At 36.9% G+C, this 24687-nt stretch overlaps 6 protein-coding genes and 2 long non-coding RNA genes across 14 annotated transcripts; 3 read left to right on the plus strand and 5 right to left on the minus strand.

Annotated features, from left to right (window-relative positions):
• The first annotated feature begins 74 nt into the window (after positions 1-74).
• LOC107271940 (DNA-directed RNA polymerase, mitochondrial) lies at positions 75-6317 on the plus strand. The gene is made up of 18 exons (XM_015748553.2): positions 75-321; positions 761-877; positions 957-1123; positions 1209-1420; positions 1497-1891; positions 2216-2568; positions 2652-2918; positions 2995-3330; positions 3423-3593; positions 3659-3784; positions 3866-4066; positions 4141-4416; positions 4503-4748; positions 4818-4977; positions 5061-5328; positions 5444-5615; positions 5701-5792; positions 5880-6317. Exons 1-18 carry the CDS (start codon positions 192-194, stop codon positions 6007-6009), a joined length of 3819 nt encoding a protein of 1272 aa, XP_015604039.1. The 5' UTR covers positions 75-191; the 3' UTR covers positions 6010-6317.
• A 909-nt stretch (positions 6318-7226) lies between these two features.
• On the minus strand, positions 7227-10094 carry LOC107271896. Its single transcript, XM_015748452.2, has 10 exons — positions 9666-10094; positions 9460-9590; positions 9113-9350; positions 8937-9046; positions 8703-8822; positions 8462-8608; positions 8313-8387; positions 8013-8150; positions 7641-7745; positions 7227-7559 (listed from the first exon to the last, which is right to left on the minus strand). The coding sequence occupies exons 1-10, from the start codon at positions 9689-9691 to the stop codon at positions 7408-7410; spliced, it is 1242 nt and encodes a 413-aa protein (XP_015603938.2). The 5' UTR covers positions 9692-10094; the 3' UTR covers positions 7227-7407.
• A 141-nt stretch (positions 10095-10235) lies between these two features.
• On the minus strand, positions 10236-12253 carry LOC112493607. The gene is made up of 7 exons (XM_025089180.1): positions 11932-12253; positions 11587-11824; positions 11411-11520; positions 11177-11296; positions 10936-11082; positions 10787-10861; positions 10236-10626 (listed from the first exon to the last, which is right to left on the minus strand). Exons 1-7 carry the CDS (start codon positions 12014-12016, stop codon positions 10484-10486), a joined length of 918 nt encoding a protein of 305 aa, XP_024944948.1. The 5' UTR covers positions 12017-12253; the 3' UTR covers positions 10236-10483.
• Positions 12254-12733: 480 nt separating this feature from the next.
• LOC107271897 (BMP-binding endothelial regulator protein) lies at positions 12734-14573 on the minus strand. The gene is made up of 7 exons (XM_015748459.2): positions 14434-14573; positions 14090-14327; positions 13918-14024; positions 13686-13805; positions 13444-13590; positions 13296-13370; positions 12734-13135 (listed from the first exon to the last, which is right to left on the minus strand). The coding sequence occupies exons 1-7, from the start codon at positions 14516-14518 to the stop codon at positions 12960-12962; spliced, it is 948 nt and encodes a 315-aa protein (XP_015603945.1). The 5' UTR covers positions 14519-14573; the 3' UTR covers positions 12734-12959.
• Positions 14574-16998: 2425 nt separating this feature from the next.
• LOC112493595 (kielin/chordin-like protein) lies at positions 16999-18908 on the minus strand. 4 transcript variants are annotated; one of them, XM_015748453.2, is made up of 7 exons: positions 18552-18908; positions 18208-18445; positions 18035-18141; positions 17801-17920; positions 17561-17707; positions 17412-17486; positions 16999-17316 (listed from the first exon to the last, which is right to left on the minus strand). In XM_015748453.2, exons 1-7 carry the CDS (start codon positions 18634-18636, stop codon positions 17156-17158), a joined length of 933 nt encoding a protein of 310 aa, XP_015603939.1. In that variant the 5' UTR covers positions 18637-18908; the 3' UTR covers positions 16999-17155. The 4 variants fall into 4 exon arrangements, with proteins under 4 accessions (XP_015603939.1, XP_024944946.1, XP_024944947.1 ...); XM_025089178.1 differs by having other exon boundaries at positions 18208-18458; XM_025089179.1 differs by having other exon boundaries at positions 16999-17321; positions 17416-17486; positions 18208-18475.
• A 406-nt stretch (positions 18909-19314) lies between these two features.
• LOC107271904 lies at positions 19315-21804 on the plus strand. The gene is made up of 5 exons (XR_001538763.2): positions 19315-19522; positions 19608-19849; positions 19920-20339; positions 20406-21587; positions 21668-21804. It is a non-coding gene; the product is annotated as an uncharacterized LOC107271904 (long non-coding RNA).
• LOC107271894 (kielin/chordin-like protein) lies at positions 21042-24367 on the minus strand. 4 transcript variants are annotated; one of them, XM_025089174.1, is made up of 8 exons: positions 24171-24367; positions 23840-23975; positions 22285-22522; positions 22112-22218; positions 21918-22037; positions 21678-21824; positions 21529-21603; positions 21042-21430 (listed from the first exon to the last, which is right to left on the minus strand). In XM_025089174.1, the coding sequence occupies exons 2-8, from the start codon at positions 23892-23894 to the stop codon at positions 21252-21254; spliced, it is 921 nt and encodes a 306-aa protein (XP_024944942.1). In that variant the 5' UTR covers positions 23895-23975; positions 24171-24367; the 3' UTR covers positions 21042-21251. The 4 variants fall into 4 exon arrangements, with proteins under 4 accessions (XP_024944942.1, XP_024944941.1, XP_015603937.1 ...); XM_025089173.1 differs by lacking the exon at positions 24171-24367 and adding an exon at positions 22631-22773 and having other exon boundaries at positions 23840-23957; XM_015748451.2 differs by lacking the exons at positions 23840-23975; positions 24171-24367 and adding an exon at positions 22631-22786 and having other exon boundaries at positions 21042-21427.
• Positions 22433-23563, plus strand: LOC112494975. The gene is made up of 2 exons (XR_003061029.1): positions 22433-22573; positions 22640-23563. It is a non-coding gene; the product is annotated as an uncharacterized LOC112494975 (long non-coding RNA).
• Positions 24368-24687: the final 320 nt, after the last annotated feature.

A 24687-nucleotide genomic window follows, 5' to 3' on the forward strand; every position in this document is an offset into this window, starting at 1 on the left:
CAGGAGCCAATAGGAAGTTCAGTTTTAATTATTATTATCCCCACTCTTTCTAAACTTTGCTAGAGCTGCATCCGGTTGTTACCATATCCTTTAATCAGTGTAACATGGCCGCTCATGTGGCTTTTCGGGCTACTGAGTTCTTTGATTTTTGTGTAATGATTGAATAATTGTTTGTCGTTGTTATTAATAAAATGTACAGACTTCTTAAGTTGCGTGGTGCATCCTTTCACTATTCTTATACAACGTCCGTGCACGCCAACGTACAACAGTCTAGCCATGTGTGCTCTTTCTGCAAGTTTACTCACAGAAAAACGCCGACACGTAAGTTTTATTTGTTTTTGAGCGGTATCGTTTGCTTATGTATATAAAATAATTTTAGTACTATTATTGAACTTATGTAATCATATCGTTTACTTAGTTCAATGTTTATTTAATGTGATTATTACTTGCGCAATTTATTCTTTTTCTACCTGCGCGTGTACTATGTATTTTCGAGATCATTTGTTGTTTTTATTTATATTTTTATTAAATTTTTATTAGGCTGCTCGGTATAGTATATTGTGGACGTGGTAATATTAGTTTTTTTTTTTAAACTATACCTTTTTGTCTGTCAATTTGAGTCAAGATTTTTTAAAAATTCATATCTTTCTTGAAAGCTACTTGGGATATTCTTGTCAGTTATATATTTATGTTTGATTTTGCATTATTATTTTATATTAATAATTGCTTTTTAATGTTGAATCTGTGTAATATTGGATAGCTGTCAGTTTTGTGTCGACTCGACAACGATCAACTACTATAAACATGGCAATACACAATAATCCTGTGAAGAAGAAAGTGAAGAAGAGAATGAAGAAGTATGCGGAACTTTTAGAAAGTAATACTTTTTGCTTAATATCTAAAGATAGCCTCTTTGTTGTATTATCAAATAGGTATTTAATATTATATTTTTATAGTTACTGAATCCACAACAAGTAATAGAAAAGCTGCCATTCAGACATTCAATGCATCACAAATGTCGATGTTAGTTGATAGACCTGAAATCGATTTAGATGAATTGCACAAAATAAAGAATTCTAAGAGAAATTCATCTTTTAATGCAAGCAGTAACTCATACTTTATGGTAAATATTTAATAGACGTTAATTTCAAATCTGCACGAATTTCCTGGATTCATTAAAGCTATACAATGCCATTCTGTTCATTCAGGATAAACATAAGGTTAGCCAAGTGCCAGAAGTATTAACTGATGAGCATAAAAAAGAGGAAGAAGATGATTGTGTGTTGGAAGATCTGGAAGCATCAGGCATTTCGGACCAAGGTCAAGTCATTAAGAATGTAGCGCTTATGGAGTCATTGGAAGTAAATAGTTGCGTAGATCATACGACAACCGAAGAAGCAGCGTCAGATGTAAACTCATGGTATGTTTATAGGAATAATTAAATCATCAAAGAATCCCGTAATCTAATCCATTCAATATACATTAATTATTCACAGCACAAGTAAACAGAGGAGCAGGTTGAAAAAGGAGCAGAACGAGTTGTTGATTAAAGAGAAAATCAGTGAGATAAATCTGAAAATGAAGGAAGAAGCTCTAAGGAGAAACTTATGCGCTTTTATTAACGTTTGCATTAACTCTGAAATGTTATCCAGAGCGTTTGGTACATTGATGCGATACAGAAAGCAAGGATTGAACGTTTCAAACATACCACTTGTTAGTCAAGTCTCACTTTACGAAGAATTGATGAATAACTTTGCAAGAACTACAAATACGGACAGAATAGTGGATATGTTGAATGCAATAGAACAGGACAATTTACCTGTTAACGAGCAAATTCTGGCAGCAGTCTTGGAATGCATCGCGCGAAAGAAGCACTCAATTTTAGATAAAGGTGACTCTAGTAAGATAATTCTAAGAAATTAAATAATATGCAATACTTAATATGCTTTGTTTACCACGGGAATAAGGCTGGCACCGCCACAGAGCTCTAAATTTTTAATTAGGGCACTTAATTAGCTCTTAAATCCACTGTGGCGATTCCAACTTTTTTGTTGAGCTAGCACCACCATAGGTTTTGACTGAAAGAGGTCAAGCTCTAAAATTGTCATTAGAGCACTTAATTAGCTCCTAAATAGCTCCTAACTTTACAATATATTTTATTTTCAATTTCACCACTGTGGCAGTTTCAGCTTTACTGACATCTATTTTCCCATAGAACTTCTTGAGGTGGTGAAACGTCATATGCAGAAATCGAATATCACATATGACGCCATAATGAACGAAGTCAAATTCCTAAAAGACCAGCAAGATTATGTTATAAAGGCGATACGCTTTATAAACCCAAACTATGTGCCTACGTATCATCCACCAGATACAAATTACGAATCTAGTCTTCTGAATAATATATCTGAACAGCCTGAAGTCAAATGTAGTCCTGCAGCTGGTTTATTTACCAAGGAGAATTTACTTAACAGACTTCAGGCACAAGTAAAGGCCGAAGTAATTGGACACGTGGAAATAATCAGTGTAGAAAAACAAAGTGCAATTACAGAAGAAACAACAAAGGCTGTAAGTATTACCATTATTTTATTTCCAATTATTTTACAATTCATATCGATAGATGACCCTGGCTTCGTATTGGGTTCGAATAGAGAAGGCAGATACAAATTTTGGAAAGCATGTGGCACGCTGCAACAAAGGAGGCATTTCTGAGAGAATTTAATTCGCTGAAAAAGCGTGAGATACAACAATCTAATTTGATAATGTTGCATCCTTATTTACAAGTCTTGAACTCAGATGAATATGTTAATGCCATTATTCGAGCTGGCAAACAATTAGCTCAAGGATCAGAAACTTTTAGTCCTTCGTTGTCCGTGCTTTATCGTGAGTTGGGTCAAAGAATTTTCATGAAGTATGAGGTAAGATTTACGCTAAATAATTTATATTTATTTCGTTAAAAAGTCTCGCTAACATTATAAACAAATATTTTGTTAGATCATGATCAAAAACCGTAATGGAGTTATGGACAAGACACTTAGTCTCTACTCGCAATATTGTGACTGGTATTTAACTGGGAAGGACTACCCAAATAGTCGTACAGCCTGGCAAAATTTAGAACATAAAAATCGAACTAGTGGTGTGAATCCAAACATTGCAACCGTACAATGGCCAGTTAATATTTTGAGCGAAGTCGGAAAGTTCTTATACAGTATTATTCTTAAGGATTTAAAATTTAACGTGAAGGGACTAAAAGCAAACGAGAAGTCACGGCATTTTCTTCCAGCATTTTACACATTGTTCCGAATACAGGGTCGTCTTGTTAAGCACGAAGTGAGTAAAATTCATTTATCGATGAATAATCAATATATGTATATATCATCACCAAGGATCGTTCCTTTATTTACATATCTTTTATTAAACAGATCAAACCGCATCCGCTTCTCGCGAAACTTTATCGAGACTCCAGACCTGAGACTTTGACTTTCAATACGGATCTTATTCCATCACAATGTCCTCCACGTCCCTGGATTTCAACACAAAGTAGCGGTTATATATTGTCTAAAACTACTCTTATAAGACTTCCACACAGCGCTGTAAGTCAAATTGCCTAATTCAATCTTAGTTTATCGAACAATCATTTTATGATACTACATTTTAGATACAACAAAGAGCTAGAATTGAATCTATTCCTCCGAAACAAATATATCCAGCTTTGGATAGTTTGAATCAACTTGGTAGTATACCGTGGACTGTCAACAATTCAGTACTCGACATCGCCATTGAGGTAAATATAACCTTGCTTCTATATTTTCTTTCAAAAGTTTCAAAAGAGTTTCTCAGGTTTTCATATATTTGTGTTCCACAGGTATTCCAAAATGGGGGTTCAGAAGAGTTAAATATAGCTCGACCACCGTCTGTTCTAACACCTCCGCCAATGCTAAGTTCAGATGCTGACAAAGCGGAAAGGAAACGCGTACAAAATTTAAGATTATTGTACAAACGACAGAAAAATGAAATGTATTCTTTATGGTGTGATACATTGTATAGATTGTCCCTTGCTAATCACGTGAGTATTTTAGTCTCATCGGACGATAAGATTTTATTTGAATTAACTGGACTGTTTAAGAAAATTTTTAATAGTTTAGGGGAGATATATTTTGGCTGCCACATAACATGGACTTTAGAGGACGTGTCTATCCTATGCCACCTCATTTAAATCACTTAGGATCTGATCTAGCTCGATCACTACTTGTATTCGCTAAAGGAAAACCTTTAGGTCCGAATGGACTCGATTGGTTGAAAATCCATACGATAAATTTGACAGGATTTAAAAAACGATCTCCCATCGAGGAGCGTCTTAGATATGCCAATGAAATCTTAGATGATATTTTGGATAGCGCCAACAAACCTCTCACTGTAAGTCTTTGCTGTATGAAATAGGTGTCCGAAGAAGTGAAAAGATTCAAGCTCAAATATTTTCTTACGTATATTCGCATTTTTAGGGAAAGAAGTGGTGGACCACTTCGGACGAGCCATGGCAAACGCTGGCTGCTTGCAAGGAAATCGCTCAAGCTTTAAAAAGCGAAGATCCTGCTCAATATTTGAGCAGATTTCCTATTCACCAGGATGGAAGCTGCAACGGTCTTCAACATTACGCTGCTCTTGGTAGAGATCAGATCGGTGCTGCGAGTGTAAATTTGTATCCCGCCGATACACCTCAGGATGTCTACAGTACCGTGGCCGCTATGGTAACTGTCTTTCCATTTTCTATTACCTCAATTGCACAAGCTGGATTTTTGACAATTGCAATATTACAGATCGATGATATACGAAGGAAGGAGGCTAGTCAGGGTCTGGAGATAGCACAAGTGCTGGAAGGCTTTATCAGAAGGAAGGTCGTGAAACAAACAGTAATGACGACCGTTTACGGCGTCACAAGATTCGGTGCCAGACTTCAAATTGCAAGGCAATTGAAGGGTAATATTGTCTGCTAACAGGACATATCATTTATAAGTTTAGCTTGGATACTGTCTTATCTGGCAAATCTTGTCTTTTTACAGATATAGAAGATTTTCCGCAAGAGCACGTATGGGACGCGAGCTTGTATTTGGTCAACAAAACTTTCGACAGTTTACGAACAATGTTCAAGAGTGCACGAGAGATACAAGATTGGTTAACCGAATGCGCTCGTCTTGTTTCTCAAGTAACCGGACAATACGTTGAGTGGATAACGCCATTGGGATTGCCTGTGCTACAGCATTATAGTAAAACTCATAATCGTTTGGCTTCGATCAAGATTCACCAGCTGCTATCCATGGAATCTAACGAGTGGGTTCTTGAATCGGAGAAAGATTTTATTTTTCGTTCAATCATAAAATTCCGAAAGTTCCCGTGGAGCAAGACCCACGATACTTGGATAATCCTTATTAATCTGTGATTGCAGGAGACCTAATACGTTGAAGCAGAAGAACGCATTTCCACCCAACTTTATTCACTCCTTGGACTCGACTCATATGATGCTGACGAGTTTATATTGCGAACGTGCTGAGATCACGTTTGTTTCTGTACACGATTGCTTCTGGACACACGCCTGCGATGTAGAAATCATGAATAGGGTATCTATTATTACAGTTGGCTAATGATTTTCTATACCATTGGTACTTTTTATTATTTCTTATTATGCCTGTTCCCTTATTGCAGATATGCAGGGAACAATTCGTTGCACTTCACTCGCAACCAATTTTACAGAACCTCTCGGAGTTTATGCTACAGAAATATGCATATAGGCCGGAGTACGTGTTCTCATCGTGATACAACTCATATACCTCGTATATTTGTTTTTGTCACTAATAAATTAATTATTCATAAATTATTTGCAGGCAAATGGATAAAACGTCATCGTTGTTGAATAAATCGAAAATGAGGCTGAATTTTACTTTGGGGGATGTGCCGACGACTGGTGACTTTGATCTCAATAGCGTCTTGAAGTCTGTTTACTTCTTCAGTTGAAGCACCGGGATCGTGTGGTGTTAGGAGATCGTGCAGTAGTTATTAGGGTAAACGAACTGTTGTAAGTTCTGCAATCTTATTTGACAGGCAAGTATAATATTGTACGGTAAAGAGATCGCAGTCACTATCTTCAAAATTTCATCAAATTTGACTTTGTACATTGCGTTTATAAGAAAAGTATGAATAGTCTTGGAATCATGAGGAAAAGTTTAAATAAAAAAGGCGATTACATTTTAAAGTAAAGCGTTTATCATCGATCGTGTTAATATCGTCTAAACGTTTCTGAGAATAAAGGTTATAAAAGAAAATGTAATTTCTTATTCATCCTCAGCTAAGATATCGGGTGGTTTGGTACAGTCTGAGCGAGAAATAAAAAAATACCTGGATAGTGGTTCTTCAAGATGAAAGATTCAAGTCAGTCATAAGTTCCGCACTCTTAACCAGAACATATCTGCCCAAGGGTTAGATCTTTAATTAATTACATTAATGAGATTAGATATTAACACTTAAAAGTCCGAAATCATGGTCATGAATATTTGGAAGTACTGAAAGGTGCTAAAATGTGGGTGCGCGCGAATTTGTCGCACAGGACTCTGCGAGTGGGAGGGAAAACGGGTAGTGGGGAGAGCGCTTAAGACTCAGGACTCTGAGCACTCATTCTTCCTGGAGCCGGTCTCCTACACTGGTGTCTCTTGGAAGCACTCCTCTTATCTATTTCCAACCTTCTTCCTTTTCTGTATTTATTTTTTCTTTGCTTCCTCATTTCTTTATCTTTCATTCATTACTATCTCTAGTTTTCTACTTCTTGATTTCTTTATTTCTATCTTCATTCCTCTCTTCTCGTTTGACTCTCTGCTCTCTCACTGTCTACTGTGCTTGCCTTGCTGGTCCTATTCCTTTTTGGTCGGCTCGAGCATATTCATTCGAGTAGCCATATATAAGGGTAGTCACCCTGTTAGAGTAGCTACACGAACAGACCATGGTGCGCTGAGCTTGCTCAGTGGGTCGGACACAAGTTGTGGCCGCAACTGGACCTTATGGGTCTCCCGACGGGGACCTTGAGCTCCCTTAGGGTATCTACGGATATGGCGTTTTATAGACTGAATCTAATCAGAGATCTGATCTAATCACGCCTGTTAATTCAAGGCCACTTTCAGATCCTGACACTTCCTTAGCATAGCACAATGATAAGGATAACACAAGTAACAGAAAGTACATATCTTTAATGCTTTTATTTTAATGATCTTGGATTTTATACAACATCCAGACAATGATCTTGGCTTATAAATATTAATATTACTAGATCAGTTAACGCGGCTATTTCAAGTTTCTCTTCTGTTCTCCAACTTCATATAAAATGCAGGTATTCTTAATTACATAATTTTTAAGAGTCAACTCCTACCAAAAGACGAAACTTGAATTAAGAAGTTTACATGTTGGTGTGGGCGGCACTTCGCAAGTGCAGTTCACTCTGGGTGAATCATAATCTGTAGATGGACTAAGTTGATCCCCGATATTCATTGTCAAATCGCCGAATTTGCAGGTCGGATCTTCTAGAGAAAAGAAAAGAAATTAATAAAATTTCCAAGGATATCCAACTGCCTTGATCTAGCAGAGCGAATGAAATTTACCAGTTTCTCCGGAATGGTTCTCTGCAGGGGATGCGGAGTTATTCGGATTTGATATTACAGTATCGTTGAAATAAAAACAATTCCGGAGGGCGGGTTCACTCAAATAAATAATTCAAGTACAATTACGAGTCCTGCACCCTTAAGCATGTACAAATCTGCCAAGAGGGACCGGATATTTATTTATTGCTCATGTTTTAATATTCTTTAGTTCTTAGCTGCTAATAAACAACAACATTCGCAGCTCAGTCGAATTTCGCTTACAAGTCTACTCAAAGTTTTTATTCACTTCTAGAACTTCAAATAGAATTCAACGACTCTCTATATTATATATTCAAAGTCATTTTCCACCCAGAGAAATATTTGCTTAAAAGCAATTATAATAATCAATTTTACAAGTTGGTGTAGGCGGCACTTCGCAAACGCATCTCGCGCAGTTTGGATAGTTGTATATGTTTTGACTTAGCTCGTCCCCGATATTCATGGTCAGGTTGCCAAATTTACAGATGAGATCTTAGAGAAAGAAAAAGAAAAGAAAATCAAACCAATTACCAATAACATTCGACTGCTTTAAACCTTTTAGTGTCATGGCCGATCGACATATACATTTCTAAAAATAGATACATCGGCCTGTGGCAATAAAAGTGTTAATCAAATAGGACACGTGGAATTTACCTTCTTCACCAGAAGAGTTTTCATCAGGGGCTGTAGGTCCAATTGCATTTGAAATTACAGTATCGTTTGCGTTTTCTAAAATACAAAACCATTATGCACGATACTGATTGACAATCTACTCATCTATTATCTTATTGAGGAAAACTTACGACGACGCCAATAGTTAGTACAACTGATAGCAGAATTTCCATATGGGCGGTATATTGGTGCATTTTTATTGGCAATGTCTATATTTTCATAGTATTCTATACCGCACCTGATTCCCGTTGTTATACAGAATGGTTCAATATTATCACCTGAATGATCAGAGTAGCAAAATTAAAAACAATATAACAAGGTGATCCGAAATAACTCCAGATCTTAACGAGTCCGCCTTGCAATCATAAATACCCTTATAGCCTTCTTGACAGACGCACCATTTCCATGGCTCCTTGATTGGTTTGAAGGATTGTCCATCCCTGTACCTATACCTATCCACAATGCACTGTGGAATCTCCGAATCGTTTTTAGCTAAAATAAAAGAAAAGCCATTACTTGTATTTCATTTCAAGTGATAACAGACGCCTTTCCGATATCAAAATAATATGATAATATATTCAAGTAAGCAGATGATATATTACTTACGGCAAGTTGGTATTCCTGGACCACATTCATGAATGTTACGTTTCAGGTAACAACTGACGTCAAAGTGGGGATCATATTCATAGCTGATGTCGAAGCACCAGAATCTTGTTCTTTAAATTAATTTCAATTATTCATTTATAATTATTAAACTGTTCAGACGATTATTTCTTACTTACGAGTTTTTTCCAGATACACAGACACATGCCTTGTCACAAAATTTTATATCTTCCTGACTTGCAAATTCTCCAATCTCATAGCTCCTGTCCTTAATGTAACACTTATTTGGTGATCTAGCATATAAATGGTCACAGTTGTATTTGTAGGCGCAACAGTCTCCTTCGTTCTTGTACACAGGAGTGCATCCCACGTCATTGTAATATATCAGCGGTCCTGGACACTGTACCTGAGAACAATCTTCAATTTCTTTTTGTGAGACTGGTTTTACTTTGATATGGAATCACATTAGGTGATGCTTTTTATTAAATTTGTTACTGTACTACTAATCAACTAATTAATGACTCACTCTGCTTAGTCTCCTCAGTCGAAGCGAAGACGAAGAAACAGAGAAATACTTGGAGCAGGTGGAAAGTTCTGTCACGTCCGTCCATGATTTGGCTGATGTTTACATTGAAGCTCGTGAAGCTGTGCTTGTGTCTGTTATAAGAACTTTTGGTGTGGTTGGAGAAGTGGGGACGGAATCTGCTAAAAGCGGAAGATATCAGTGCTTACCGTATCCAGGAAGTGACCGATATCATACGGACACTGGGAATTTCACTTGAGACTTGACGTTTAGACTATGAGACATATTTTCCATTACCTTGTCTAATGAAATTTGAATGCAAACAGTAAATGCGCATCGGTTAAAACTTTGTGAATCTTAGATTTAGTATGTAGATTGAGGACAGTTGATATTAATTTCATTATCGGTATGAAGGAACGTGCTAACAGCTTCCGTGAGTTTTTACAATTTTATCTGAGAGATTAAACTTACACGTGAAACTCATCACAGTCACTATGTTCAAGGTTAACCCACTATATTGGAATCACGAAAAGGAACGTTTAAGAAAAAAAGTCAGTTACATTTTAAAGTCATGCGCATATTGTCGACCGCGTTAATCTTATCTGAACGTTTTTTAGTCTAATAGCTATCAAAAAAAAAAAAAATTATGTATCCAACCTGACAGAAGCTGGCAGGCGATTAGATAAACAATTACGTTAATCTTTCTTTCGGTAGCGTGATTTTTAGCGAGCAAAATAAAAAATTTCGGAAAGTGGGTTCTTACAAATAAAAACTTCAAGTGCAATCACGAGTCCTGCACCCTTAAGCCAGGACAAATCTGCCAAGAGGGACCAGTATATTTCTTTATTGCTCATGTTTTAATATTCTTCAGTTCTTAGCTGCTAATAAACAACAACATTCGCAGCTCAGTCGAATTTCGCTTACAAGTCTACTCAATGTTTTTATTCACTTCTAGAACTTCAAATAGAATTCAGCGACTCTCTATATTATATATTCAAATACATTTCCCACCCAGAGAAATATTTGCTTAAAAGCAATTAGAATAATCAGTTTTACAAGTTGGTGTAGGCGGCACTTCGCAAATGCATCTCATACACCTCGAATCGTCTCCATTTCGACTAAGCTCGTCCCCGATATTCATGGTGAGGTTGCCAAATTTGCAGGTCAGATCTTAGAGAAAAAAAGAAAAGAAAATCAAACCAATTGCTAATAACATTCAACTGCTTTAAACCTTTTACTGTCATGGCCGATCGACATATACGCTTCTAAAAATAGATATATCGGCCTGTGACAATAAAAGTATTAATCAAACAAAACAAATGGAATTTACCTTCTCCACCAGAAGAGTTTTCTTCAGAGGCTCTGGGTCCATTTGGATTTGGTATTACAGTATCTTCCGCGTTTTCTAAAATACAAAACCATTATACACGATACTGATTGACACTCTATTCATCTATTATCTTATTAAGGAAAACTTACGACGACGCCAACGGTTAGTACAACTGATAGTAGGATGTTCAGTCACGTCGTATACTGGTGCATTTTTATTGGCGATTTCCTTATTTTGATAGTATTCTACATCGCACCTGATTTCCGATATTGCACAGAATGGTTCAAAATTACCATCTGGATAATCAGAATAGCAAAATTAAAAACAATATAACAAGGTGATCCGAAATAACTCCCGATCTTAACGGGTCCGCCTTGCAATCATAAATACCCTTATAGCCTTCCTGACAGATGCACCATTTCCATGGCTCGTTCTTTGGTACGAAGGTTCTTCCGGCCATATACGTATACCCATCCACAACGCACCGTGGAATCTCCGATTCGTTTTTATCTAAAATAAAAGAAAAGCCATTACTTGTACTTCATTTCAAATGATAACAGACGCCTTTCCGATATGAAAATAATATGATAATATATTCAAGTAAGCAGATGATATATTACTTACGGCAAGTTGGTATTCCTGGACCACATTCATAAATGTTACGTTTCAGGTAACAACTGGGGTCAAAGTCGAAACCATAATCATAGCGGATTTGGAAGCACCAGAATCCTGTTCTATAATATAATTTCAATTATTCATTTATGATTATTAAATTTTTCAGACGATTATTTCTTACTTACGACTCCCTTCCAGTCACACAGGCACATTTCTTGTTACAAAATTTTATATCTTCACGATTTACAAATTCTCCAGCTTCATAGCTCCTGTGCTTAATGTAACACTTATTTGGTGATCTAGCATCTAGATGGTCACAGTTGTATTTGTAGGCGCAACAGTCTCCTTCGTTCTTGTACACAGGAGTGCATCCCACGTCATTGTAATATATCAGCGGTCCTGGACACTGTACCTGAGAACAATCTTCGATTTCTTTCCGTGAGACTCCTTTCTTTTTAATATACAGTCGCACAGGAAAGGCTTCCAATTAATTTGTTACTGCATTACTAATCAACTAATTAATGACTCACTCTGCTTAGTCTCCTCAGTCGAAGCGAAGACAAAGAAACAGAGAAATACTTGGAGCAGGAGGAAAGTTCTGTCACGTCCGTCCATGATTTGGCTGATGTTCACATTGAAGCTCGTGAAGCTGTGCCTGTGTCTGTTATAAGAACTTTTGGCGTGGTTGGAGAAGTGGGGACGGAATCTGCTAAAAGCGGAAAGATATCAGGGCTTACCGTATCCAGGAAGTGACCGATATCATACGGACACTGGGAATTTCACTTGAGACTTGACGTTTAGACTATGAGACATATTTTCCATTACCTTGTCTAATGAAATTTGAATGCAAACAGTAAATGCGCATCGGTTAAAACTTTGTGAATCTTAGATTTAGTATGTAGATTGAGAACAGTTGATATTAATTTCATTATCGGTAGGAACGAACGTGCTAACGGCTTTCGTGGGTTTCTACAATTTAATCTGAGAGTCGAGTCTAAACTTACACGAGAAACAGATCACAGTCACTCTGTTCAAAGATATACTGACTATTTTGGAATCACGAAAAAGAACGGTACAGTAAAATCGTCAATTACATTTTCACTTGCGCATATCATCGACCTTATTCATTTTATCTGAACTTTTTCTGTCTAAAGTTTATCGAAAAAAATATATTTTATATCCATCCTGACATAAGCTGGCGGGCGAGATAAAGTTTGAGCGAAAGAGGAAAATAAACAATTGCGTTGATGCTCCTGTTCGGTAGCTTGATTTAGATCGAGCAAAATATTAAAAAATTCTGGAGTTCGGGTTCTCTCAAATAAATAATTCAAGTAGAATGACGAGTCCTGCACCCCTTAAGTCAGAACAAATCTGCCAAGAGGGACCAGAATATTTATTTATTACTTATGTTTTAATATTCTTCAGTTTTTGGCTTCTCCTAATCATCAATGTTCGCAGCTCAGTCAAATTTTGCTAACAAATTCACTCAAAGTTCTTCTTTACTTCTCAAGCTTCAAATAAAATACAAAAATTCTCTATAATATATGTATATTCAGAGTCATTTTCTACCCGGAGAATTATCTGCAGAATTGCAATCATGGTCATTAAGACGTTTACACGTTGGTGTAGGCGGCACTTGGCAAATGCATCTCATGCACCTCGAATCGTAGTCTCCATTTCGACTAAGCTCGTCCCCGATATTCATGGTGAGGTTGCCAAATTTGCAGGTCAGACCTTATAGAAAAAAATAAAAGAAAATCAATCCAATTGCTAATAACATTCAACTGCTTTAACTCTTTCACTGTCACGGCCGATCGACATATACGCTTCTAAAAAATGATATATCTGCCTGTGGCAATAAAAGTATTAATCAAACAAAACAAATGGAATTTACCTTTTCCACCAGAACAGTTTTCTTTAGAGGGTGTGGCTCCATTTGGATTTGGTATTACAGTATCATTCGCGTTTTCTAAAATACAAAGACACCATAGATAACAATTATGGACACTCGATTGATTTATTATCTTTTGGGTCAAACTTACGGCAGCGCCAAGATGGACTACAGCTGGTAGCAGGATTTTGATCAGAGTCGTACGTTGGGGCACATTTATTGGCAATGTCTTCATTATGATATAAGTCTGTACTGCATCTGGTGCTCGGTGTTATGCAGAATGGTTCGATATTATCACCTGAGTAATCAGAGTTGGAAAATTCAGCAAATATATAACAAGATGATCCATAATAACTCCAGATCCTAATAAGGCCGTCCTGAAACTATAAATACCCGTATAGCCTTCCTGACACGAGCACCTTTTCCGTGGCTCATTCTTTGGTGTGAAGAATTCTCCTCCCTTGTACGTCACACCATCCACAACGCACTCTGGAATCTGCGATCCATTTTTAGCTACAATAAAAGAAAAATCATTAGTAATATTTCGTTCCAAGTGATAACAGTCGTCTTTTGTATCAAAGCGGTACGATAATACATTCAAATAAGCAAATCATATATTACTCACGACAAATTACCGGTCCTGGACAACATTGACTAACGTTACGGCCCAGGTAACAACCGTCGCCAACAGGGGGAATAAAACAGCGCACCATGGCGCAATTGAAGCGTGCTCTGTAAATTGATATTAATTAATTCCACGTGACAATTAAATTGATCGGAATTGTATTCTCACGTACGAAGTAGCTCCGTCGCCGCAGTAACATCCAAGAGCACAAGGGTTGTTATCATCGTGCCCATAAGATTCGTCAATTTCGTAGCTTCTGTGCTTAATGTAACACTTATTTCGTGATCTAGCATCTAGATGGCCACAGTTGTATTTATAGGCACAGCAATCTCCTTTTTTCTTGTACACAGGAGTGCATCCCACATCCTCGTAGTACGTCAGTGGTCCTTGGCACAGCACCTGAGAACAATCTTCAGTTTCTTTCTGTGAGACTCCTTTCTTTTTAACATACAGTCGCACAAGTCAAGCTTCCAGTTTATTTGGTACTGCACTATAACCAACTGATTAATGACTCACCTTGCTTGTTCTTCCCAGTCGAAGCGAATACAATGAAACAGAAAAATACTTGGAGCAGGAGGAAAGTTCTGCCGTGTCCGTCCATGATTTGTGTAGATGTTCACATTGAAGCGCACAAAACTGTACCTGCACCTTTTATATGAATCTATGGTACGAATGAAAGAGGGGGTAAGTCCGAGGATGTCAGTGTCGCTCACATGCGAAGAGTAAATGGTAGAACATTGATTCTAGGAAGCCCATCGCAGAATTGGAGATGTTTTTGCTAAAAAAATAAGAGAAAATAACATTTTGATTAAGAAAATTTATGTTTTCTCACCTTGTGATATCAAGTGTAAAGGATAAATTCGCATTAGTATACAGCAGTGGATGTCATTTTTATCAGTTGCAACTGCGACGCGTTACTCTGCATTAGTAATTACATCTTATGATTTTATCTCAATTCCTGAGAGAAGTGCAAAATTTTCACTTTATCGTTGAATTGTAATTAACAACTGTTTTTCGTTAACTGGGTCGTCGACCGGATATGACAGCTGTGTAATGATTTCTGTATCGTTTGCAATTGACATTGGATATTGTCAGGAAAAACCTGTCCTTCCCAAGACTTTATCAAGATTATCTTAATGGAATTATTCAAGCTGTTCAAGCTGAATTATTCACCTGTGTCCGGATGACTTAAATTGTTTAATCGTTTTGTTAGGGATAGTGTTAAATGTAAGTGCACCATTGTGACATCAAGATAATAAATGACTGAATATACATATGGAATTAAGGAATAACAAAAATCGTTCGCTTAATTATCCTTGTAATAATTAATACAGATAATAAAGAGCGATTAAATAAATAATTGATGTTCCTTTTTTTGTTATCAGCCTTATCGATCTGGAACCATGAAACTATTGTATAATAAATCAATTCATATTTCATGTCTGAGTATGCTTCGTTTTCTGCTATGTATTATAATAAGTTGTAATTATAAGTTTTAACTTGACCAAATAAACGGTTGAAAAATATATATTTATTCTGTTCACAATGACAGATGTTAATCCATCTCTGCAATCGCTCTGTGGATCATCTGCAGTTATATGATTTGTCTTAATTATTTTTCAGCGTAATATTGATAATTTAAAAAAAAACACTTCCCATTACACCGTTTTCTCAGTACCATTTGAATCAATGAATTTTTTCTCAGGTGTATCATTATTATGTCAATTAATTTCAAACAGACGTCATCAAAGGAAGAAATAGTTTCTTACAAGCTTCGGAATTATGTAGTCGTTATTTACAAAATTAAAACCTGGCATTCCTCTGAGCATCTTCCTGTTCCATAATTCCTGATTGCGCCATGAAAAATGTCAACTTGCGAACTGCAAATGTATTTGAAATATCATTATTTACCAGTATGACGAGCCGACTGGACCCACGTTATTATCAATATCATTAAAGAACTGAAATTTCTCTATGGTAAGGGTGATCCAGAGTTTAACAATACCGCCAACGAGAAGACTCTTAAGTTGCATGAAATTCTGGTGAATCTGAAAACCGAACAGCATCGATTTACCAGGTATGTAATCATATCGAGTTTACACATTTTAGCATTCCTATTGGCACTGTCAGGTATGCGCGATTTTGTTACGGATTGTCTGGGCTTGCTGGCTGGTAAGGAATGTTTTCACGCAAAACACGGCCATCAAAATAGGAATATATTACATATTTATATAAAGATAACTCACAGCGCCAAACACGGGGAAGCGGTAGCCCGATTTGCTCGACGTGTTCAGTCGGTAACAAAGGAGGACGACTCAATACGTAACACCGGGTATCTTTTTCTTCTCCTTACAGTTTCCATCTCGTAAATGAGATGCATCAGCTATCATAGAGTTAAGAAGAGATTCCCGTTATAGAGATTGAGTGCTGTAGCAGATGTGATGAGCCACTTCGGACTTACCAACACTGGCGGACTGACTGCTTGGGGTAAATTTGGCATCTGTCGTCTGTTGGGTATTGAATCTAAACTTTCACAAAGTTTCTTTATTTTACCAATAAAATTAGGAATTAAAGAATTTTTAAAGTCGTGGAAAAAACGCTCTAGTCTGTTTTAGTTAAACTTTTGTGTCATATTCCAGAAGTTTTGAAAAGTGGAGACATTGTCTAATGTTTGAGCAATTTCGTTAATTGTTTTGATGGAAGCTGCGATGGTCTACGGCATTAAACTGATCTTGACAGAGATCAGATCGATCCCGAGTATTTATAGTAAATTTGTTTCTGGCTGACACCTCAAGATGTCTACATTACCGTAACTGATGTGGCAACTGTGTTGCCTGTTTTTATCTACATTCAGTGGGTTATGATGTTCTTTACTATTTTCTGTGTACTTCTTTCTTCTGTTGCAGATATCCAGGGAACAATTTGTTGCGTTTCACGCGCAACCAGTTTGACATAACCTCAGGACAGAGTACGTGATTTTATTGATGCAATTTATGAAATGGCGTGGACATAGCAGGATATCCAGTAAGCGAAATGCATTGTGTATAAGAAAAATGAAAGAAGTAATGGAAAGTATAGGTATTTCTTTCTTGTTTATGTTTTGATATTCTTTAATTTTATACAGATTGTTACGAACACGATCTTTGGCGTATAATAAATATTAATATTAGTAGCTCAGTAATGTGTGATTAACAAGTCTACTTCAAGTTCTTCCTTACTAATGTATATATTTTAAGAGTTAATTTCTACCCGCAGTAAGGTTGCAGTCACTAAGGCGTCGACACGTTGGTGTAGGTGGCACTTCGCAGACGCATCTCACGCAGACTGAAGTGTAATCTGTACCTTGATTAAGTTCGTCCCCAAGATTCATGGTCAAGTTACCGAATTTGCAGGTCATATCTTTTATAAAAAAGAAAAGAAGAACAATTAAATTCAACGATTAAATTGCCAAGGATATCCAGTTGCCTTAATCTGGTAGAAGAAATGAAATCTACCTTTTTTGCCGGGACAGTCTTCTCCACAGGATGGGGATCCACTTGGATTCGGTATTACAGTATCGTTCGCGTTTTCTAAAACACAAAAACATTATACACAACAATAATGGACACTCTATTGATTTGTCATCTTACTGCGAAAAACTTACGACATCGCCAAGATGAACTACAATTGGTAGCAGGATTTTGATCAGCGTAATATATTGGAATACATTTCTTGGCAATATCCTGACTGTGATACAAATCAGTACTACACGTGGTGCTCGGCGTTATGCAGAATGGCTTAATATTTTGACCTGGACAATCAAAGTTGGCAAAGTAAAAAAAATATAATCGAGCGATTGGAAATGACTCCAGATCTTAAAAATGCTCCTTGCAATTGTAAATACCTGTATAGCCTTCCCGACACGTGCACCTTTTCCGTGGCTCATTCTTTGGTATGAAGAATTCCCCATCCTTGTACGTTACACCATCCACAACGCACTTTGGAATCTCCGATTCATTTTTAGCTACGGTAAACGAAAAACCATTACTCGGTATTCATTTCGAGTGATAACAGACGTCTTTCTGGTATCAAAATAATATGAGAACATATTAAAATAAGCATTTAGTATATTACTCACGACAAGTCAACGGTCCTGGACAACACTGGCTTATGTTACGTTTCATGTAACAACCTGTGTCAATAGGACCGTGATAACAGTCCACGATGGCGCATACGAAACGACCTCTGTTAATTAATTTAAATTAATCACACGTGATAATAAAACTGTTCAGACAAATAATTCTTACTCACGAATTTGTTCCGTTCTTGCAGAAACATCCTACGTTGCATGGATTCTTATCTTCGGGCCTGAGACGTTCTCCAAATTCATAGCTGTTACGCCTAACGTAACACTTATTACGTGATCTAGCATTTAGATGGTCACAATTGTATTTGCAGGCACAACAATCTCCTTTGTTCTTGTACACGGGAGTGCATCCCACATCATCGTAGTACGTCAGTGGTCCTGGGCACTGTACCTGAGAACAATCTTCAATTTCTTTCTGTGAGACTCGTTTCACTTTAATATACAAGCACATTAGGTGAGGCTTTTAATTAATTTTGTTACCCTAATAATCAACTAATTAATGACTCACCCTGTTTAGTCTCGTCAGTCGAAGCGAAGACAAAGAAACAGAAAAATATTTGGAGCAGGAGCAAAGTTCTGCCATGTCCGTCCATGATGTGGCTGATGTTCACATTGAAGCACACAGAACTACACCTGCATCTTTTATATGAAATTTTGATGCGAATAGCAGAAGAGGGGATGAAATGGATTAAAAGTGGAAGGATATCAGTATTTCTCTTATACGGAGAGTGACGGATGTAATATAGACACTGGGAAGTCCACTGCAATATTTAAAACGATTACGTTTTTATGAAAAAAAATATTTTTTCTTCTCGCCTCACGAAACCAAATGCAAACAGTAGATGCGTCGGTATAAAACTGTGTGATAATTCTTAGGTTTAACATATAGATTAAGAGCAGTGGATAACATTTTTATCAGTTGCAAGTGCAACGAGTCACTCTGTATTTGCAGTTACATATGATAATTTTATCTTGAGGCGTGAACAATGTGTAAAATTATCACTTTATGGCTGCAATGAAATTAAGAGCTGCTTTCTGTTAAGTGGGTCGCCGAATATTGAATGCAAGTAGACTAAATAATTAAATTATTTCTTAGACGTCTGATTGTTGTATCAATAAGCATGAAATACGCGTCGTTAAAGAGTCCATATAGTTTTCTACAAGGTTAACCTGACGTAATCACTATCTACAAAAGTAAATTGCGGACTTCCCCTGAGTCTCTGTCTCCCTACTCTGCCGTTCTGATTGTGCCGAGAAAAACTGTGAAACTCGAGCGCAGTCACTTCAAAACCATTTGCGTTGGAACGTTCGCGCATCCGAAATGGAATTGAACATTTGAAATTAACCGTCAGTATGCCGAATCAAGAGGAACTGGTATTATCAGAGAAATCAAATTCTACTGTCATAATAATGATCAAGGGTTAAAAGATACCAGAAATAAGAAAAATCTGAAGAACATATAGCATGGAAACCAATTATGTAATTATATTAGGAGTAAATATTTAATGCGTCAATGGTGTCTTCATCGGGCAGTGAAATTATTAATATATTATACTTGTCGTAGTACACAATATTTTGTCTGATATAAGGCAGCAAGTGCACGACCTTCCACTGGTTACCGGATTAACCGGCACTCGAGTAGAGTCGGGAAGAAGGGAGAAGTCTTGATCGTGATCAGAGGACAAAATGAAAGACGAGGATTAGTCTGTGATCAGCAAGAGTCGAAGAGTACTGTCTTCCTGAAACTGCTTACGGCCAAAATGGCCGAGAGTAGGGAATCTCGCGGGCCATCTCCGTCATATACAAGTAAGCAGATGATATATTACTTGCGGCAAGTTATTGTTCCTGGACAACATTCCTGAACTTTACGTTTCAGATAACAACCGAAGCCAAGGCGGGGACGATAAAAATAATAGCTGTAGAAGCACCGGAATCCTATTCTACAAATTAATTTCAGTCAATCATTTATCATTATTAAATTATTCAGACGATTATTTCTTATTAACGAGTTTCCTCCAGCTGCACAGATACATGTCATGTCACATATATTTATATCTTCACAATTTGCAAATTCTCCAAGTTCATAGCTCCTGTTCTTAAAGTAACACATATTTGGTGATCCAGCATCTAGATGATCACAGTTGTATTTGTAGGCGCAACAGTCTCCTTCGTTCTTGTACACAGGAGTGCATCCCACGTCATTGTAATATATCAGCGGTCCTGGACACTGTACCTGAGAACAATCTTCAATTTCTTTCAGCGAGACTCGTTTCTTTTTAATATGCAATCACATTAGGTGAGGCTTTTTATTAATTTTGTTATTGTACTACTAATCAACAAACTAATATCTTACTCTGCTTAGTGTCCTCAGTCGAAGCGAAGACAAAGAAACAGAAAAATACTTGGAGCAGGAGGAAAGTTCTGCCACGTCCGTCCATGATTTGGCTGATGTTCACATTGAAGCTTGTGAAGCTGTGCCTGCATCTTTTATACGAACTTTTGGTGTGGTTCGAGAAGTGGAGATGGAATCTGCTAAAAGTGGAAAGATATCAGTGCTTCTCTTATCCAGGAGGTGACCGATATCATACGGACACTGGGAATCTCACTGGAGACTTTAAGACTATTGCGTTTTGACTATGAGACATATTTTCCTTTTGCTCGTCTAATGAAATTTGAATGCAAACAGTAGGTGCGCGTCGGTTAAAACTTTACGATAATTCTTAGGTTTAACATACGGATTGAGAGCAGTGGATAACATATTTATCGGTTGCAACTGCAACGAGTCACTCTGTATTTGCAGCTACATCTTATAATTTTATCTTGACGCAATCTCTTACGCAAACTCTCGGAGTTCCTGGTACAAAGATGCGCATACAGAACAGAGTAGTAGTACGTGATTTCATTGATACAACTAACGAGATTGCGTGGAGCTGACAGGTCGTCAACTCACTAGTAGTTATTAGAGCGAATGAAGTGTACTATATGAAAGAAGCTTGAATGAAGTAGTAGAAAGTATATTTCTTTATTGCTTATGTTGTAATATTCTTCGACTTTATATAAAGTGTTACGAAGACGATCTTTGGCTTTAATAAACATTAATATCAGTAGCTTATAGTGATGTTTGACTAACAAGCCTACTTCGAGTTCTTCTGCCCTTCTCGAATTTCAAATCGGATTAAAGTATTCTCGATCATATATTTCTCAAGAATCATTTACCACCTAGAGAATGATTTGTAACATCGCATTCATTGTCATCAAGACGTTGACACGTTGGTGTAGGTGGAATTTCGCAAACGCATTTAACGCATACCGAACTATAATCTGTACCTTGATTAAGCTCGTCCCCGACATTCATAGTCAGGTTACCGAATGTGCAGGTCATACCTTCTAGAAGGAAAAAAAAAAGATAATGAATAATTGGATTCAACAATTAAACTACCAGGGATATCCACCTGGCATAATCTAGTTGAACAAATGGAATTTACCTTTTTCACCAGAAGAGTCTCCCTCAGGGGATGCGGATTTACTTTTATATGATATTACGGTATCGTTTGAGTTTTCTAAAATACAAAAACATCATATTCAATAATGACAGACAGTCTATTGATATATTATCTCATCCAGGGAAACTTACGACATCGCCAAGCTACACTGCAACTGGTAGCAGGATTTTGGGTAGCGTAATACGTTGGAATACATCTCTCGGCAATATCTTCGTTATGATGCAAATCTGTACCGCATATAGTGCTCGGAGTTATGCAGAATGGCTCAATATTTTGACCTGAATAATCAAAGTTGGCAAATTAAAAAAAAATATAACAGAGCGATTAGACACGACTACAGGTCTTAAACAGAGCCTTGCGATTGTAAATACCTGTATAGCCTTCCTGACACGTGCAACTTTTCTCTGGCTCATTCTTTGGCGTGAAGAATTCTCCGTCCCTGTACGTTACACCATCCACAACGCACATGGGGATCTCTGATTTATCTTCAGCTAAGATAAAAGAAAAATCATCACTTGCTTTTTCTTTCAAGAGATAGATGACGAGCAGATGATATATTACTCACGACAAATCACTGGACCTGGACAGCATTCAGTGACGTTACGTTTCCTGTAACAACCTGGCTGAACGGGCCCGAAGAAACAGTCTACGATGGCGCATGTGAAATGTGCTCTGTAAATTAATTTTCATTAATTAGTTATGATAAATACATTGTCTAGACGAATAAGTCTTACTTACGAATTTCTTCCGTCTCTGCAGGAACATCCAATGTCACAGGGATTCGCATCTTCTTCCCTGAGACTTTCTCCAATGTTGTAGCTGCTATTGTTAATGTAACACTTGTTTGGCGATCTAGCATTTAAATGGTCACAATTGTATTTGTAGGCACAACAATCTCCTTCGTTCTTGTACACAGGAGTACAGCCGACATCCTTGTAGTACATCAATGGTCCTGGGCACTGCACCTGAGAACAATCTTCAATTTGTTTCTGTGAGACTCGTTTCGTTTTAACACGCAATCACATAGGTGAGGCTTGTCATTAATTTTGTTACTGCATTACTAATCAACTCATTAATGACTCACTCTGCTTAGTCTCTTCACTCGAAGCGAACACAACGAAACAGAAAAATAGTTGGAGCAGGAGGTTAATTCTGCCGTGTCCGTCCATGGTTTGGCTGATGTTCACATTGAAGCACATAGAACTGTCCTGCATCTTTTATATCAACCTTCAATATGGATAGGAGGAGAGGGAATTGAATGGATTATAAGTAGGAGGATATCCGATATAGACAGAGAGTCAATCATATAATAGATACTAGGAAATCCATTGGGGAGTCTAAAACTATTAGGTTTTGACTAAGAAAAATAATTTCTTTTTTTCTCACTTCGCGAAACCAAATGCAAACAGTAAATCCCCATCTGTGTAAAACTGTATCTTCTAGCTTTCTTAGGTTTAACATACGGATTGATTGCAGTGAATGGTCATTTTTATTAGTTGTAACTGCAACGCTTCGTTCTGCATTTGCAGTTACATCTCATGATATTATCTCAATGCCAGAGCAAAGTGCAAAATTGTCTGTTTATCGTTCTTAATGAAATTAAGCTTTTTGTTAATCGTGTCGCGGACCGGATTTCACGAGTTAATGGTTGCCGGATGCTTTGTACTTGACAATGGGTATTGCCAGAAGAAACCTGTCCTTCCCAAGGCTAACTACTTTATTAAAATTGTCTTTATGGAAATTATTCTTGTTGCATTACGTGCGTCTGACTAACCTAAATTGTTTAATAGTTTTGCTGGAGATAATGTTAAATACAAGCGCGCCATTAAACATCAAGGAAATGAATAACTGAAAATGCATATGATAATTATCGAGGAATAAAAATCGTTCGCTTAATTATCCCCGCACAAGATGATCTGCAATAATTATCTTTTCTCTTAATATTGACAATTTTGCCAAAATTTATTGTTATTCAATTTTTGTAGTATCAGCTGAATAAACAATTATTTCACGAGTCTATCATTAAAGTCTACCAAAGTAATTAAACCCATATGGATTAATGTTATTCAGACATCGTTAAAAGGCCATTTCCCAAAGGCGAATTCCCCTTTAACTCATTGCCACCAATTGTGTAATTCTCAATACGTGTGAGGCTAACGTTATCGACATAGTATATGAGACAATTTACTAAAACAGGTGCATCCAATACGTAAAACTGACTAATGAAAATAAACGTACTTGTTACTGTAAAAGTAATTTATTTATACGAATAAATTCACGTAGACGTTATTACCTTGAATACGTGAACTAGAGTCACCAAAGATAAAACCCGTCCTTGATGTAGACATGGGTTTCACTGAATGCAGTTAAGTAAAACTGGTTTTTCAGAAACTACCAGGAAGAACCGTATCCTTTCTGTTGTTCATTACCTATGAGCAAATTCAGAATAATTTATCGATAACAATAATAGGAAGTAAGAATAACAGGAAGTGAAACAATTCTCTGTATGGGCATTACATTTAAAAAAAAATGGGCCAATGTCATTCAAATTGCGTAAACTCATCAGAATTTTGGTTGACTAGAAATTCAGTTGCTTTCTCAAAACCAATTTTTTTTCTACTCACCTTGATTCACTGTATAGAGAAAGTATATGGAGAATGATATTTGGCATTTATGAACTTCTTGAAAAACACAATTTCAGGATTTTTAAACGTCAGCTGTATGTCAGTTTTATTATCAACGTTTGATATTTCATGAGCCAATCTGAGAAATCCTTTTTTGATTCTGTTGAAAGCGAAACGGTGTGACTCTTTAGACAAGGTTAAAATATTTAGTAACTGGTGACCACGGTTAGCTAGTGCCAAGGTCCTTGACCTTGACACGTATTTGACCAGTGACTTATATGTATTTGATGTACTAAGCAAGAATATCCTATATGAAGGATATTCAGAATCCTTGCAATGATTCTGTCTATAAATTTATTCAGTAGCAAAGTTCAACCACCTACGTTGATTGAGTTGAAGGCCACAAGTAGTAATAAAGATTATAAGTGTTAACCTAATGAGAACAGTATGCTGTCTAAAATTTGACATTTATGTGTGCACTGCAACAAAGGTTTTATATACATTTTACTTGACATTT

Source organism: Cephus cinctus, unplaced genomic scaffold (genome assembly GCF_000341935.2).
Source record: "Cephus cinctus unplaced genomic scaffold, Ccin1 Ccin1_scaffold1062, whole genome shotgun sequence".
Taxonomy (NCBI): Eukaryota; Metazoa; Arthropoda; class Insecta; order Hymenoptera; family Cephidae; genus Cephus; species Cephus cinctus.

What these genes read in the sequence shown, in the direction of transcription:
- LOC107271940 (XM_015748553.2), top strand. Translation starts at nt 192, where the DNA reads ATGTACAGACTTCTTAAGTTGCGTGGTGCATCCTTTCACTATTCTTAT. An exon ending in TAAGACTTCCACACAGCGCT is followed by an intron (nt 3,594 to 3,658) that starts GTAAGTCAAATT and finishes ACTACATTTTAG; the next exon opens with ATACAACAAAGAGCTAGAAT. An exon ending in GCGCCAACAAACCTCTCACT is followed by an intron (nt 4,417 to 4,502) that starts GTAAGTCTTTGC and finishes TCGCATTTTTAG; the next exon opens with GGAAAGAAGTGGTGGACCAC.
- LOC107271896 (XM_015748452.2), bottom strand. Translation starts at nt 9,691, where the DNA reads ATGATATCGGTCACTTCCTGGATACG. An exon ending in TGTGTATCTGGAAAAAACTC is followed by an intron (nt 9,047 to 9,112) that starts GTAAGTAAGAAA and finishes ATTAATTTAAAG; the next exon opens with AACAAGATTCTGGTGCTTCG. An exon ending in TACTAACTATTGGCGTCGTC is followed by an intron (nt 8,388 to 8,461) that starts GTAAGTTTTCCT and finishes TTTGTATTTTAG; the next exon opens with AAAACGCAAACGATACTGTA.
- LOC112493607 (XM_025089180.1), bottom strand. Translation starts at nt 12,016, where the DNA reads ATGGACGGACGTGACAGAACTTTCCTCCTGCTCCAAGTATTTCTCTGT. An exon ending in TGTGTGACTGGAAGGGAGTC is followed by an intron (nt 11,521 to 11,586) that starts GTAAGTAAGAAA and finishes ATTATATTATAG; the next exon opens with AACAGGATTCTGGTGCTTCC. An exon ending in TCCAGGAATACCAACTTGCC is followed by an intron (nt 11,297 to 11,410) that starts GTAAGTAATATA and finishes CTTTTATTTTAG; the next exon opens with ATAAAAACGAATCGGAGATT.
- LOC107271897 (XM_015748459.2), bottom strand. Translation starts at nt 14,518, where the DNA reads ATGGACGGACACGGCAGAACTTTCCTCCTGCTCCAAGTATTTTTCTGT. An exon ending in GTGTCAGGAAGGCTATACGG is followed by an intron (nt 13,591 to 13,685) that starts GTATTTATAGTT and finishes CTGATTACTCAG; the next exon opens with GTGATAATATCGAACCATTC. An exon ending in AAACTGTTCTGGTGGAAAAG is followed by an intron (nt 13,136 to 13,295) that starts GTAAATTCCATT and finishes TTTTTCTATAAG; the next exon opens with GTCTGACCTGCAAATTTGGC.
- LOC112493595 (XM_025089177.1), bottom strand. Translation starts at nt 18,636, where the DNA reads ATGGACGGACATGGCAGAACTTTGCTCCTGCTCCAAATATTTTTCTGT. An exon ending in GACTGACGAGACTAAACAGG is followed by an intron (nt 18,476 to 18,551) that starts GTGAGTCATTAA and finishes TGTATATTAAAG; the next exon opens with TGAAACGAGTCTCACAGAAA. An exon ending in TAGTTCATCTTGGCGATGTC is followed by an intron (nt 17,487 to 17,560) that starts GTAAGTTTTTCG and finishes TTTGTGTTTTAG; the next exon opens with AAAACGCGAACGATACTGTA.
- LOC107271894 (XM_025089173.1), bottom strand. Translation starts at nt 22,760, where the DNA reads ATGCAGGACAGTTCTATGTGCTTCAATGTGAACATCAGCCAAACCATG. An exon ending in CAGTGTAGCTTGGCGATGTC is followed by an intron (nt 21,604 to 21,677) that starts GTAAGTTTCCCT and finishes TTTGTATTTTAG; the next exon opens with AAAACTCAAACGATACCGTA. An exon ending in AGACTCTTCTGGTGAAAAAG is followed by an intron (nt 21,431 to 21,528) that starts GTAAATTCCATT and finishes TTTTCCTTCTAG; the next exon opens with AAGGTATGACCTGCACATTC.